General features: G+C 33.4%; 2 protein-coding genes across 3 annotated transcripts; both read right to left on the bottom strand.

Moving 5' to 3' along the window:
• Positions 1–2,711: 2,711 nt before the first annotated feature.
• LOC111308089 (ABC transporter B family member 19-like) lies at positions 2,712–7,701 on the bottom strand. Its single transcript, XM_089742640.1, is given in 8 exon segments — positions 2,712–4,271; positions 4,402–4,838; positions 5,353–5,676; positions 5,678–6,023; positions 6,165–6,478; positions 6,567–6,826; positions 6,947–7,147; positions 7,230–7,701. Coding segments are annotated over 8 exon segments (3,555 nt in total). The 5' UTR covers positions 7,425–7,701; the 3' UTR covers positions 2,712–2,793.
• A 2,610-nt stretch (positions 7,702–10,311) lies between these two features.
• LOC111309183 (alpha-galactosidase 1-like) lies at positions 10,312–13,905 on the bottom strand. Of its 2 annotated transcripts, XM_022908132.2 has the most exons (15): positions 13,622–13,905; positions 13,081–13,139; positions 12,785–12,841; positions 12,642–12,676; positions 12,388–12,491; positions 12,193–12,268; positions 12,005–12,063; positions 11,825–11,890; positions 11,655–11,738; positions 11,500–11,564; positions 11,322–11,404; positions 11,139–11,229; positions 10,990–11,039; positions 10,756–10,896; positions 10,312–10,599 (listed from the first exon to the last, which is right to left on the bottom strand). In XM_022908132.2, the coding sequence occupies exons 1-15, from the start codon at positions 13,744–13,746 to the stop codon at positions 10,507–10,509; spliced, it is 1,188 nt and encodes a 395-aa protein (XP_022763867.2). In that variant the 5' UTR covers positions 13,747–13,905; the 3' UTR covers positions 10,312–10,506. The 2 variants fall into 2 exon arrangements, with proteins under 2 accessions (XP_022763867.2, XP_089605364.1); XM_089749238.1 differs by having other exon boundaries at positions 10,756–11,039; positions 13,622–13,854.
• Between the last annotated feature and the right edge of the window lie 1,590 nt (positions 13,906–15,495).

The following is a 15,495-nucleotide window of genomic DNA, read 5'->3' on the forward strand; positions in this document are numbered from 1 at the left end:
TATTTGAATTGACTGGGATAAAATAGAGTGTTTACACTACCATGTAATTTATTTGATTATTTTTTTGCTCAAAAGCGTAACTTTTTTCGTTTGCTTTCAAAAAAAAATTTTGATTTCTATTTTCTCTTTCCAACATTCTCCAATCTTCTTTCTAATTTATTTCAACCTAGCTAACACTAAAAACAAAACCCAATTTCTAATGAAGCCTAACATAACCTCCACTAATTGTTGTTGATTTCACCATTTGTATGCTGCTTGTCGTTTATGCTGCCAACTTATCTTTTCCCTCTTCCTCTTTCCACCTCTATTTCAAAAACTCAAAAATCCTCAAAAATTTAAAATCGAAACCCATAAAAAAAAACTCTTGCTAATGAGTTGTTGTGGCTATTATGTAGATTTATGGTTACTTTGTGAATTTACTGGGTATGGGTAATTCTGGGTAGATTCAAGCTCTGTAGATTTTTTTTATGGCTGCTAGGTTTGTTTCTATATTTCTTCAAGACTACTTACTTTGTTGATAGTCTTCCCTAGAAATTAGTGTGGTTGTTGAATGGAAATTTAATACACCTGAACCCAAATCTTGCATATAACCAAAAAACCCTTACACAATACTAAGTATATCCAAACCTAGAAATTGAAACAACAAATAGCTTAATTCCCAAATTAAATAACCAATAGGGAAAGTAAACAATTTTCAGCAAATCAAAGTAATACATAAACAATTTAGCATACTTAAACCAAAATCCTGCGCACAACCAAGAAACCTATACATAATAACCAGTAAATCCAAACCCAGAAATTGAACCTAAGCATGAATCAGCAAAAAATTAAAAAGTAAAAATTCAACAAATCCATAATTAAAACATCTAATTATACAGACAATACACAAAAAATAAAAGTGGTTTTTTTAAAAATTTTCAGATGCTTTGAATCAGTGGTTAGAAGGCTAATTGAGAGAATTAGATAAAGAAAAAAAGAGAAAGTTGTTGGAGAAAAAAAAATAAAAAATAAAAAAAACAAAAAAAATCACGATTTTATGCAAAGAAGAAATAAAACAAATCAAATAGTAGTTAAGTATCACATTTTAAATCTCAGAGACTACTTTAAATCCATTTCAAACCATAAGGTGATCTTATGTAATTTACCTTTTTTTAATAAATTATATTTTAATATATAATATAATATTTTATTAAATTAAAATATTAAATAATAACTATTAATATATATATATATATAAACATAAAACTAAACAAATAATAAAATATATATTCTCATATATACCTATCTCTAATCCAACTTTGACTTCGATTTTAAAAAAATCATCCTTGTTGGATCGACTAGTTGAAACTCACTAGATACATGTTATTTTGCTATTATAACTTTTATAAACCTTATGTTTTAGAAAATGTATCTCATTAAAAAAAAAAAGAGAAAACACAAAAACAAAAGAAATAATAAAAGGAAATGACTAAAAAAATGAATAAAAGTTTAGGTATCACGTTGATACTTTAATTATCAATTTATCTTTCTAAATATGGATGAGAAATACTACAATAAACAATTTAAAAAAAGCTAAAGCAAAAAAGAATGACAAGGAGACTTCCATTTAAGGGTGACATGGAGTAGGCTTGGGATGCCACATAAATACATTAATTAACCTCATTGTCTTATAAAATTTAATGTATAGGTTTTAAAAAATAAAAATAAAAAGCCAAAAAAATTTTGGATGCCATATCAACACCTTCATTTGTATCTTTTTCTTACAAAAGTATCTAATTTAAAAATATAAAAAAATTAATAAAAAAAAATGACCCTGCTCATAATTTTGAAAAATAAAAAATAAAACTTTTTATTAAATATAAAAAAATAAAGATAAAAAAAAAAAACTTATTGGGTGCTTCATAACACCCAAACAGTAAAATTAATACGTTAGATATAGTAAAAATATTAAAATTTATTAAAAAAAGAATAATTAGTGATTTTTTTAGCATTTTAATTTTTTTATTTGGGTTTAAGGTTTTTTTTTAAGGAAAAAATAAAAAAATTGATAAACGTAGGGGAAGGAGGGAATGGGCACTAAGGAAATTGATAAAAAAAAAATCCCTATCATTGACGTTACAGCATGATCATGTTCCATTATCCTGTACTACTTTTGTTCATGTCCATTGTCCAAAAGGATTCATTCTTCTTTGCTCCCTTCCCACTTTTACTTTATGAGGCTTGTATTCAAATTATGGTTTTTTTTATTAAATATGTATAAAATATAAAAATTATTATTTCAAATTTATATGAACACATTAAATATAAAATATATATTTTTTTTATTTTTATAAAATTATTAAATTTATATAAAATTTTTGTTAAAATTTTCAATTGAATTACTTTCCTGTTTCTTTTCACATTATTTTAGTAGTTTAACTTTAGCTCTTTTCTTTTTTTCCCCTTTTCCTACTCCATTTTTGCCAATCTATCATTTTCTCTCAAGTCTTTTTCTTCTTTCATTTTATCATGCAAGTCTAATTATCTAATTATCTTAAAGAAATTGTTGTTTTACGAGACATTGTTTCTTCGTTTCATTACTGATATGCAATATGATTTTGAATGTATATGAAATTAAAAAAAATTGTCAAACCCAAATTTCTTTTTCAATTTCAAGTAAGAGGTATCAAAGTTGAATACCCTTCATTTGAAAGCACTTAATCTAACTTCCTCAAAATATTTATTCTGATTCTATCATGCTTTTTTCTTTAGTGAAAGCACTATTCTTGAACTAAGAGTATAACATGGGGTGTGTTAAATTTCTATACCACTCTGGAGCTGGAACAATCTTGAATAAATTCCCTCGGTTGCTGATATCAAGGTTGAGTGGGAACCGGTCTCCACAATCTCTCCTTTATCCATGACAACTATCACATCTGAGTTTATAACTGTGGACAGTCTATGTGCAACTGTAATCCGGGTGGGTCTGGACAGGAAACCACCATTACCCTTCTGATCTAATGATTCCAAGGCGTTTACTATGGTTCTTTCAGACTCTACATCAAGTGCACTTGTTGCTTCATCCAGAAGCATGATTGCAGGCCTCTTTAGTAGGGTTCGTGCAATGGCTATTCTTTGCTTTTGTCCACCTGAAAGCCGGCACCCTTTTTCCCCAACAACTGTATCGAAACCATCAGGCAAATTGCTTATGAACTCATATATGTTTGCTTCCCTTGATACCTCCATAATTTCAGTCTCGGAAGCCTGTTCAGCCCCATAGCTGATGTTGTCTCTTATTGAGGAACTAAAAAGAATTGGCTCTTGTTGCACCAACCCAATTTGTCTCCTCAACGTCTTTAGATTATATTCCTTTATATTCTTGCCATCAATAAGAATCCTTCCCGTCATTGGATCATAAAACCTTAGTAAAATGGCTAGCACAGAGGACTTGCCAGCTCCACTTGGCCCAACAAGAGCTACTTTTGTCCCTGGTTCAATTTGTAAACTGAAGTTGTTGAGAACAGTCACTTCTGGCCGTAAGGGATAGTTAAATTTAATATTTTGGAATTCGATTTTTCCTTTGATCCTCTCAAGCTGTGAATCCTCTGGTGTATCAGGTTCAATTTTTGTTTTCCGGTCAAGGGTTTCAAATGCAGGAGTTAGGACATTGATTGCAGAAATGACAGTGGGGATCAACGTCCACAGCTCAGTGATTGAAGGTACTGTGAGGGAGAAAATCTGGTATGATCTGATGCCATCTTCGAATCTTGCTTGTCGTCTCTGAACCAATTTAGTTGTATACCATAAAGCAACAGCATGAGCAATGTTCCATAAACAAAGGGAAAAGCCTTGAATGATCCCATACTTGATACTTTCTTTCCTGCTCCTTTTCTTTGGCTTTTCTAGGGACATCCTGGCTTTACTCAGTATGTGATCTTCATGGCAAAACGATGCAATGGTTCTTATATTGGCTGCAGACTCAGAAGCAAGGGCGACAACTTCATAGTGGGTAGCAGCAGAGTCACCCGCAAATCCTTTGGCAGATTTGGCCTGAATGAGTCCACCAATAAAGTGGCAAGGCATTACAGCCCAAGCTACCAGACCCATTCTCCAGTTAACACGCATGCTAACAACCGTCGCAATTAGTATTGAAGAAATACATTGGACAATAACAGACATCCGATCAGAAATTATGGTTTTGACCATGGAGGTGTCATTAATGATCCTTGAAGTAAGTGAACCAACACTGTTCTCAGGTTTCTCAAACCATGCTACTTCATTACGTAGAATAACTGCAAGATTTTAATGCAACAGATGTTAGTCTGTGCTAGTGAGAATGTGTTTCAAAACTTATGGGAGCTAGCAAAATGAAATTTTGATTCAAAATGACATATTTAGATATTCTCATTGGATAATTAGTACCTGAATACAGAGCTTGCCTGAGGTTTGCCATGGCCTTTTCCCCAACCACTCCATAGAAGTAATGCTGCAAGGTATGCATGAATAAAGTAAGCAATCCTATTAGAAAGAAGATAATCGAATACCTTCCAACTAGCCGCTTTGCATCTTTATTGTAGTATGCTACTCCCACAGTTATGATGTAGAAACCAAAAACAGGCTTCGGAACACCAGCAAAAGCAGCTGCTATGGAACCAGTTGCAATTTTTGCAAGCTCATTTTTTCTTAAGCCAAACCAGATTCTGAAGAATGTAACTGCGTTTTCTCTCCTTTTATTTTCCTCGTGCTTGGAAGATTCATTAAGATCTCTGTTGAGATTTCTTGTTTCCTCCTTTTGCTCAATGTATAAGGGTGAAAATTGTTTATCTTTGGTAACAGATTCTTCAGTGGATTCAGTAGCCCTGTCACGTTCCACATTCCAAGCAAATTAGCATTCTGTTGAACTTTTCTTCTGTAGTGAAATCTAGGGAAATTACACCATTTATCTTTCGAGGTTAGGGTTACTGTTAATTTCATCATCAGGGTTCAGTTGTTGCAGCCTTACAGTGTCACAACTAAAATTTACCTAGTGCATCTCTTTCTCTCAAAAAAGAAAATCACCACTAAAAATTCGTTGGATATACTATAAAAGTACCTAAATTTTTTTTTCTTAAAAAAAATCTTTAGTGTATTGATTATACATGATAGGGACTCTTGATCCATTCATGACAATAACCATACTTATTCAGAGAGTTATATTTAAAAGAAAAAAACTCAACTCAAAAAACATAAAGCAGCCAAGGTATTTGGAATTGGAGTGATAATATATAAAGAAACCAACTTGATCTCTCTTCTAAAAATTTGACTAAAACTTCGAGCGTGAGTGGTGAATTAAGTTACCTCAGGTTTATAGTGGCACATTATATTTGAACCTACCTTGAGTCACGAATTTGCCCAATGTTCTGAAGGCTGAACAAATTGTTGTAGAACTTGCTAGAGTCTAACAAGCTGCGGTGTGTTCCTGTTTCTTTTACTTGTCCATTCTCCACAACTGCAATTATATCAGTATTGATAATGGTTGACATCCTATGCGCAATCAGGATAACAGTCCTTCCCTGCATAGCCTTCTCCAGGGCGTCTTGAACCAGTTTTTCCGACTCCGAATCAAGTGCACTTGTTGCCTCATCAAGTAAAAGAATTGGAGGATTCTTTAGAATGGCTCTTGCTATTGCAATTCTCTGCTTCTGTCCACCTGATAACTGGACTCCTCTTTGGCCTACCTGCAGTCCATTTCAACCTCAAAATATTATTAGTTGGTGGATTTACGTAGCACGGTAGAACATAAAAGTTTGCAAAGTAGTGAATGGAGGCCAGATGGCCAACCTCCGTTGAATACTGATTTGGTAGTTGAGAGACAAAAGTATGTGCATTTGCCATCACTGCTGCATTCTGGATCTGTCGATCACTTGCATCCATGTTTCCTACTTTTATATTATCCTTGATGGTGCCAGCAAAGAGTGATGGTTCTTGGGATACCGCCCCAATATTCTTTCGAAGGAACTTTAAATCAAGATCCTTGATGTTATGATTGTCAAGGAGTATCACCCCTGCAGCGTGTAGCACATTGTCTTAGCCTAGAATTAGATAGAAATCTCGTCTGAATTAAACTTGCGCAAGCATCTGCATAAACATTTTAATATTGAAATTAGTTCAACTTGTAACAAGCACACAAGGAAGAAGCCGCAAACCTTCGGAGGGATCATAGAACCTTTCAACCAAGGAGATAACAGTACTTTTTCCACAACCACTGCTGCCCACTAAAGCAACCATCTTTCCTGCAGTAATTGACAATGAAAAGCCCTGAAGGATCAACTTTTCCGGCCGAGAAGGGTAAGCAAAGTATACATCACGTATTTCTATGTTGCCACCAATCTTCTCAACTTCCTTCCCCCTTGAATCATAACTTATAGCTGGCTTTCTTAGGATCACCTTGAAAACCTCATATCCTGCAGCCTTTGCCTGATTGAATATTTGTATGTCCGGTGCGGCATAAGTAAGTGATCTGCTAGTTAAAAGAATCCAGTATTACATATATGTTAAGGCGCTGGACTGAAATATTTTATTCTCCTCAAGGAAGGGTCTTTTCTTACATGGACCCAAAGAGAATGCTCATCACCGCAGCAATAACATCCCCTCCTTTTGCTTTTCTGGAAGTGACAGCAACGGCTCCAATCCATATGATCAATGCCCAAGAACAAAAGGTCACAGCTTGAAACATGCCAGTTCCAACTCCTTTTATCAGCGCTTCTCCTTTGCTTAAAGAGAACAGCTTCTCCAAGCACTTAGAGAACGATTTAATTGCAGAATTCTCTCCAACAAATGCAAATACTGTTTTGATTTGAGAGACAGTCTGTGGCATGTAAACCTTGGATGTTAATAACTGAGATAACTTATACGCTCATATGTATTAATCATCTTACGGGTTAAATTATTGGAATGAGAAGCAGCTATACTGTGAACAACTTATTACCTGTTCCACCATGGATGTTGCTTCTGATATGTAAAGCATCTTAGTAGCCGAAATAGCATTCATTTTCTTGGTGTAGGTAGCTCCAATCACAAGAATCATAGGAGCAACCAAAAAGGTAAGAAGGGACACTTCCCAACAACATATGACAGCAATAAAGATTCCAGAAAAGAATGTTGCAAAGCTTGAAAGAAAATGGCCCAGCTGGGAGTCAGAAGTTATGTTAGCAATATGTCAACATTTTGAAGATAGCTGAAGCGAGGTGAATCAAATGCAATTTATGTACCTTCTCCCCTATTGCATCTTGTATGATACTCATGTGATAACTCATTCCACTAATGATTTTCCCACTTGTTATATCTGTATCAAATGCTCCAATCTCCTGGCTGAGCAATGCTCTTAGGAATGCTAACCTTAGTCGTGCCATTTGTCTTTCACTTGTATACATCCAGCATCCAATCTCTGCAAAGGTCAAAACCATAAAGACGGAGCAGTAGAAGGGAGTTCTAGGGAGCCCGAAAGATCATGTTGTAAGCACTTCCAATGTCACGAACAAAGAGGGTACTAGTTCATTTCTCCTTTCTTTTTAACTACAATTTAGAATTCATTTGCAAATGAACTATATAGTATTTATCCACCAATTTATTTAGCCAGGGGGGGGCCATTTGAGATAATCTAGCTAGTAAGTCCAATGGCAACATAAGATATAATTATACTAGTATATTAGACTCATATTCACATTGGTTTATACATTATTCTTATTCGTTGCGGAGTGCAAAGTTAATTGTCATATGAACTAGTTAATATCACTAAGCTAAGGATAAGATACCTAGTACTCCAGCTGGGAATGTAGCAAAAGCCATGTACCATACAAAGGGAACAACCTGCGCAAACAAACAAGACAAGAAAACATGCTCATAAAAATCTAATCTGAAGTGGCTTTAAATTTTAAGCTGATGCATATTAATAGTTTAGAACGTGGTATATCTCACATTGGATAAAAAAATTTAATTATTAATGAATAAAATTAAATTTTGTATTAATTTTATTTATATTTTAAATAATTATACTTGAAGAGAAACAATTATCATAATGACAAATGGCTATAACTATTTGAATATAAATAAATTTTTATTCATAAAGATCATAATTATATAATAGATTATAATCATTTGAATAGAAATTTATATCTATTCATTAATTATAAATAGATATTTTAATATAATTATTTTTACTATTTTTGTTTGAAAAATTTTAAGATTTTATTGTATCCTAAAAACATAATTGACTTTAAAAAAATATTTTTCTCGTCTCAAAATTAAAATTTTTCTCTATTATTTATTTTTTTTAACAGTGCATGCGTACCTGCTTGAGTGCTTTAACCATGCCATCAATGTCATTAATGTGGTCTCCAAATCCATTAAGAGCTTTGCCTAGCAGCAGATATCCAACAGGTTGAGCCATGCCATGGACTACGGAACCCAAGGTCCCCAGTGCCATAAGAGTCCAATCCATTGTATCTACATAGCTCAAAAGCATATAAAATGGAAAAGCTTTGTTGGCAGCCTCTCCATTCTTCTGTTCTTCTACTACTTCTTTCTTATCCTCTTCTACCTGGACGAGTTCATGGTGTTGGGGAGCCATTGGCACGACGGAGTCTTTGATGCTCTTGCATTCTGCCTCGTCGATGTAGATTTATAATACTAATAGTTTTTAGGAAAAAGTATGTTCAACAAAGAATATATCATGGATATGCCCTGGATGCTTTAAATATAAGAATGAGAAGTGAGTCTTTTCTGTTTGGAATAATCCCAAATTTCTGTATCTGCATGTCATGCATCTTGTGACGCAGAAAAAACATGCATAAGGATACATAGAGAATCCATCAGCAGTGCCCGCGTGGATATTAAAGTAAACAAACGTTTTCATCTTAAAAACCGTAATCAGGATTTTCTTTCTATTGGCTAATTAAGGACTCAGGAATTAGGATTAACTATAATAATAATAACTTGGGTTTTCATCTTTTGTCAGGCATGCCAACGCATTGAAAGGACTTATCAAAACAAAGATTATCCCATATTCTATAAGCAGATTCCATAAGTGAAAGATCCCTTTCGCGGAAACCTGATTATGGGGCGATTTCTTTTAGGTGATATATTCCAATAGTTGACAATTTATTAAGGCAAAATCTAAGCAGCACTGATAGGCTGTTTGATAAAAAGTTGAGTATTGTCATTCCTCAATGTGTTTTCCTCACCCCTTTTCTTCAAGAATCATAGGCAACGAAACTATCCTAGAAAAGTGACTTTCCGGGAATTGTTTGAGCCATTAGAGGAGGCATGAACTGATGCAGGCGGCAATTCACCATTTTCTATTACTCAGGCATGAGACACAGTCCAAACTCCAAAATGAATTATACAAAAAAAAAAAAAAACACATGGTCCAAACTCCTGCACCCTGCATTTAACCTTTGCAACCTTGAGGTTCCTTATCGAGGATCAGTTTTACAGTAGCGAAACAGCACATCTTTAATAATAATAATACGAAGAACAAGAAGACGACGAAGAAGATTGGAGACCTGGATTTGTGATTATTATGTCATTCAACAATTCAGTTTATCATCTTGGCTGACTTAATCTAATGACAGGCCTTCATGTTTGTCCTGACTAAGGGATGTGTTCTACTATTCTTTGTGGTTCCTTGAATAAAAATAGAATTCATGTTGTATCAATTCAAATGTATTCTTTCCTGGTTAGTCAGGCATGAGACACAGTCCAAACTCCAAAATGAATTATACAAAAAAAAAAAAAAATACATGGTCCAAACTCCTGCACCCTGCATTTGACCTTTGCAACCTTGAGGTTCCTTATCGAGGATCAGTTTTACAGTAGCGAAACAGCACATCTTTAATAATAATAATACGAAGAACAAGAGGACGAAGAAGAAGATTGGAGACCTGGATTTGTGATTATTATGTCATTCAACAATTCAGTTTATCATCTTGGCTGACTTAATCTAATGACAGGCCTTCATGTTTGTCCTGACTAAGGGATGTGTTCTACTATTCTTTGTGGTTCCTTGAATAAAAATAGAATTCATGTTGTATCAATTCAAATGTATTCTTTCCTGGTTAGTCTTAACCATGCTGCCAATCATTTCATTATGGACAATATTCCCTAATCCGATCTTTTCATTTTAAGGATTTATTTATGCCTTTTCAAAGATAATAAAGAACATGCATCAAAAAACCATTTTATGGAAAATTTTGAAAATTTCATTTGCATGGTAATATGAAAACTAAGTCAAATCTTGCTGTATAGTTCATAATATATGTATTTATGAAAAGAATCTCAGCAAGACTGCAGTCATCAATTGCAAACCAGAAAACTTCTTCCTCCATGTTATTACTAATTCATGTACTGATCCCAAAGAAATTACATACCACTTACAAGTTCTAGATGAGGACAGTGACATAAGGTGACTACTCCCTAAAACCCTAAATAGAAGAGACTATTAAGATCACCAACGTTCCACTGTAACTGGCGTTTGGTAAAAGTGATTGTTTAAGCAATTGGCTTCAACACAAACATTTTGCATGAATGAGAATTCACAGTCGCTGTCAGATTGCCAACAAATCGTGTCTCTAGTGTTTTGTGCTGCAAGCAAGAGATACGTACATGTAGGTTAGTAGGTGTGTCATAAGAGTTGAGATGTGCTGCACATGGGTATTAAAAAAACTGCTCATGCATGCACAGTAGCGCATTGGAAAATGACAGTAGGATATGCTAAATCTTGTTGCTAAAAATGAGTACCTCCCAAAGGTTTCTTGCTTCAACAGCACTGTTGGGGGCTAGTCCAAGATCTTCCCAAAGAGCTGTTATAGAGTAACGAACAGGACCCCTGTTGAGTAGGACCACAGCTATTCTATTGCCAGAAAGAGGCCCTGCCCAAATCTGTTTGAAGGCAGGTAAAAGTGTACAGTAACAAACCCGAGCAAAGTACGCCATTAGCACATAGTTAAACAAAAGGGACAGCATAGAATTTACCTCTTCATCACCTTGCATCCTAACCTTCTTAGCTTGAATACCATATGGATCTATTGTAGGACACAACATGAAGAAAAAAATTGAAAACTATTGATGCCTAGTAATTACTTGAGGGTTTTTGTAGTAAGGTAATTGTAAATTGTAATTACCTTGGTTAACAGCAATGACCTCTTTATTTGCAACGATCTCCATTGTCTCTTCTGTCATATTCCTTATGTCGCAACCAAGAAGAAGAGGAGCCTGCAATACCATTCACATTTTAACCACCAGATGCAACTTGCATATTACCAGGCATCAAACATCTTTTGTCATCCAGATATCATCTGTAATACCTTGGAAATAGCCCACAAGCTGAAATGTACTATATATTCATCTTTGGTCATCCCTCCATTCCCTACCTCAAGCATGTCAGGATCTATTGAAATAAAAGACATAATAAATCTCTCAGGAATTGAAATTATAATTATTTCTATATTAGTTAAAAGATTGCCGCTACTAGAGAATTCTAACCATTCCAACCACCAGGCCTTGCATATTCAGCATAAATCTCATTGTGGTCAGCTTTGGAAATCATACTGCAAGGGAGCAAAAATTGTTAGTAAAGGCTCTAGGCCGAGGATAGGATACCCAAAAAACGAAACAGACTTTCTTAGCATAATCTTTACCTTTCCCATGTATCAGTTATGTCACTAGTTGTCCTCCAGCTATTTCCTACAAGGGCGCCCCATTCAGCAGGGTGCATATCTCCCCTAAGAAACAAAAATGAAACATAAGTACCGAAAAGAATCAGCAATTATTTAATTAGAGGATCAAATTGATGTGCTTTAGAAGTTACCATTCACAAACAGAGAAGAAGATGGGGCGGCCAGCCTTCCTCAAAGCACGAGTCATGACAGGGTATCTACATGAAGATTAATAGTGATATATGAGAAGATGGCTATTAGTCTGGATACATTGATGCAAATCTGAACAATAGGCAATTGTGTGTAATTGGAAGGTTACCATATTACAATACCTTTCAATTGGTTTTGAGCCATCAGTATGGCAGTTATCATACTTCAAATAATCAATACCCTGCAAACAAAACAATTACCGCATTATTTTGGATAATGATTATAAAAACTTTGTTTCAATGCAAGCCAATGGAATATAAATGAAAAAAAGAAGATTAATGCTTGGGAAAAGTATTACTGAAATTCATACCCATGAAGCAAAGGTTTTAGCATCCCGTTCTTCAAAACCAAGTGAACCAGGCATTCTCTTACTGCAAGTATAATACCTGGAAAACAAACAAAAGTACATCCATTAGCTTTGCATAGCAATTTCAGGATTCATATATATTGAACAACGATGGGCAGCATTCATGTTTCTGTCTCACAACAGCTAAAGTTGCAGTACCCTGCATCTCCGTAGATCCCTAGCTTAAGACCCTTGCTGTGAACATAGTCTGCTAGAGCTTTTATTCCAGACGGAAAGGTTGCCTTCTTAGGCACTAGATTACCCTGAAATTGATTTGAGTCCAGCAGTTATTGCCACATCACCGTTTTCTATCCTCAGTAGGAGAAACATTTCTAACTTCCTAAAACCCCTAACTTGTTATATGGGAAAAGAGACATGTTCTGTGAAAAACTTTGAAAAGGAAAAAAAAAGACCTTGTCATCACGAGAAATTTCAGCCCAGCAATCATCTACGAAAGCAAGATGTTGAAATCATTGGTCAGCCAATTTAAATCAATGATGCCAATGAAGATTACTACTTAAGATTTAGAGGCAGTAAAAAATTTATAACAGCATACCTATATTAACATACACATATCCAAGCTTGGATAGCCCAGTTGAAACTAGAGCATCAGCTGTCAAACAAATAAAACATATGTTTAAGGCAGTTTATGCTACATTAAAAATGGAAAACAAAATATATAAAAAAAAGTAGCCTTTTTTTTTAAGTTATTAAATATTCATCACCAAATTATCCACCGACCAATGAAATCTGGACTGAATTGCTTTTCAAATTGCAAACCGGTATATAATTTTTAAAAAGAAACATGTGGGATAAATTCGAATAAAAGGAATATGCAGTTACTATATTTACCAGTTTCTTTGATCATTTTTTCATCAATAGTGCAGCTGAAGTGGTTCCAGCTATTCCACCTGCAGGGAAAAGGAAAAGAAAAAAAAAAGAAAAGAAAAGGAGTAAGCAGACCTAATTAACCCAAAATTATAAAAGAAAAGTAATATTCCATAATGGCAAAGATTAAGAGAATCAATCCGTAATCGTTTTTCTTGTGTAAGTGATGAAACAGAGAACATAATCTCAGCAAAACACGATCAAAGTTCAATCTTAAACAGATTGCCCATTTCAAATCTTATCATTAAGAACAATGTTGATTAATGTATCACAACACTAATCTGATGACAACATAATAATTTTCAATGCAGACAATAACAAAAACTGTCAAAAAAAAAAAAAAAAAAAACCACGGTTATCCAAGGAAACTTTCACGTTTTAACCTCCATCGACCAAAATTTTTGTGACAACCAAGTGGTCAAAAAAGCATAGCAAGCAATGCTACGAGCACATATTCAAAAGAAAGCAGAAAAAGAAAAAAGGCACAGTTAAAAACATAGCATACCCCATCGGAGGAGTCATTCCAAGACCATTTGTCATCATGCTTCTCCTGCTGGTTGCTAGTGTTAAAGACACCAACCCCATCACCATTACCATTGCCAACGCCACCGAAGAGCACCTCTTCCCCATCTCCGACGCTGCTTTTAAACAGTTCTCCAACAAAAAAAAAAAAATAGAGTAGCGTCTGGTATTTGCATGTATGTATTTATACTAATGAGGGGTAAGTAGTTGAGCGATAAGAGCAATATGAGATTGAGTTGCAGTGAAAGTCGTTTTTTATGGGATTTTGTGAAAGACTCGTGCACTTTCTCTGTAACGCCAAAATTGCCTTCAAATTTACTACATTTAAAAAATATATATTGGATTAGGATTTTCATTTCTTATTAAAAAAATTATTTTGGGTTAGGATTATCGTACTATTGGTATGTTTCATAACTATCTGTCCATGTGACGAGTAATGAGCTCTTAATTCAGTATTAAAATCCACTGCGACTTAAAATCTTGAATTCAAACTGTCATTAAAAAAAATTATATATTTAAAACTATATAAAATGATTACTACACATTAATATATGTGGCTTTTATTTAAATGGTGTCAGGTAATCATATTTATTTTTTAAAAAATTATAATCCTTTATAATTTATTAGATTATGAAAAATTTCAAAATGATTCGAGACATTAAGTTAAGCGGTAGATCCTTCAAATATTAATATTCTTTTTATTCTTTATAAATTAAAATATTAAGATTTTTTAATTTGTTACTGATTTTGTGTTTAAAAGATCATCATATCCTACCTCAAAAGAAAAAAAAAAAAAAAAAAAGATCATCCACATCCATAATTTCAAATTTTGAGTAAATGATTTTTCCGTACTTTACTGAGAGGATTATTCTTCCTTGATCCATATAGAGGAATATATTCAAAATTCGAGGTTGTAGCCTTATCCTTAAGTTTATTTTCCTAATTTACTCCTTTTGACTTGAATAATGCCTTCACTTTCCTTTCTTTTTTTTTTTTTTTTCTTTTTTATAATTTTCAACAATAAAAGGATGATAGAAATTAATTTGTATATACATTTTCTTTAGATTAAATTAAAGGATGTTGCGATACAATTCCATGCAAAATGAGACAAATGAGTCATACTTTTTTTTTATATATTTTTGGTGGATAAATTAGTTTAAAACAATGTGTTCTTCAAAATTATTTAGATTTAAAACATGCATTTAATACAGAATTATTAGTTTCAAAAAAATACATTTAAAAAGAAATACTCCTGCAAAAAAATTCGTAATTAAGATTTGAAAAGATAAAGTAAAGGCAAAACAACAAAAATCATTAGCCTTTTGTTACAAATCCATATCTTTCCAGCTCAATATTTGGCAACTCATTTACCATTATCAAACCTACATAGTATATTTTTTAAAATTATGGATGTGGATTCGTAATTGCAAATATTTTATATAAAAAAAAAAAACTTACGCTTTAGATTTGATTTATACAATCATATTTAAAATTTTAATAAATTTTAATTTATAATTTTTTTTCAATCTCAAACTATGACTTTTTAAAAAAAATAAATAAAAAAACTCCATTGTTCTAATTATACTACTTTCTTTTTTTTTCTTTTTTCCTATCCAAAATTTTAAAAAATAATTATTTGATGATTGATTTTTGTAACTTTAATGATGTACGTGGTCCAACTGCATGGATGTTTAGTTTTATAAGTTTTTGAAGCGTCTACGTGACAGAGTCCTTTTAGATACGTTTTTGTTTTTTTCTCAGGAAAGTGATATGTTAAAGAGATTAAATGGTGGAGTAGGAATATTCCAGCATCAAAACGCCTTTATTGTTTTCTTTTCCAATCAACTACGGATGAGT

This window comes from Durio zibethinus, chromosome 2 (genome assembly GCF_047325235.1).
Source record: "Durio zibethinus cultivar Kanyao isolate XHJ-2024 chromosome 2, ASM4732523v1, whole genome shotgun sequence".
Taxonomy (NCBI): Eukaryota; Viridiplantae; Streptophyta; class Magnoliopsida; order Malvales; family Malvaceae; genus Durio; species Durio zibethinus.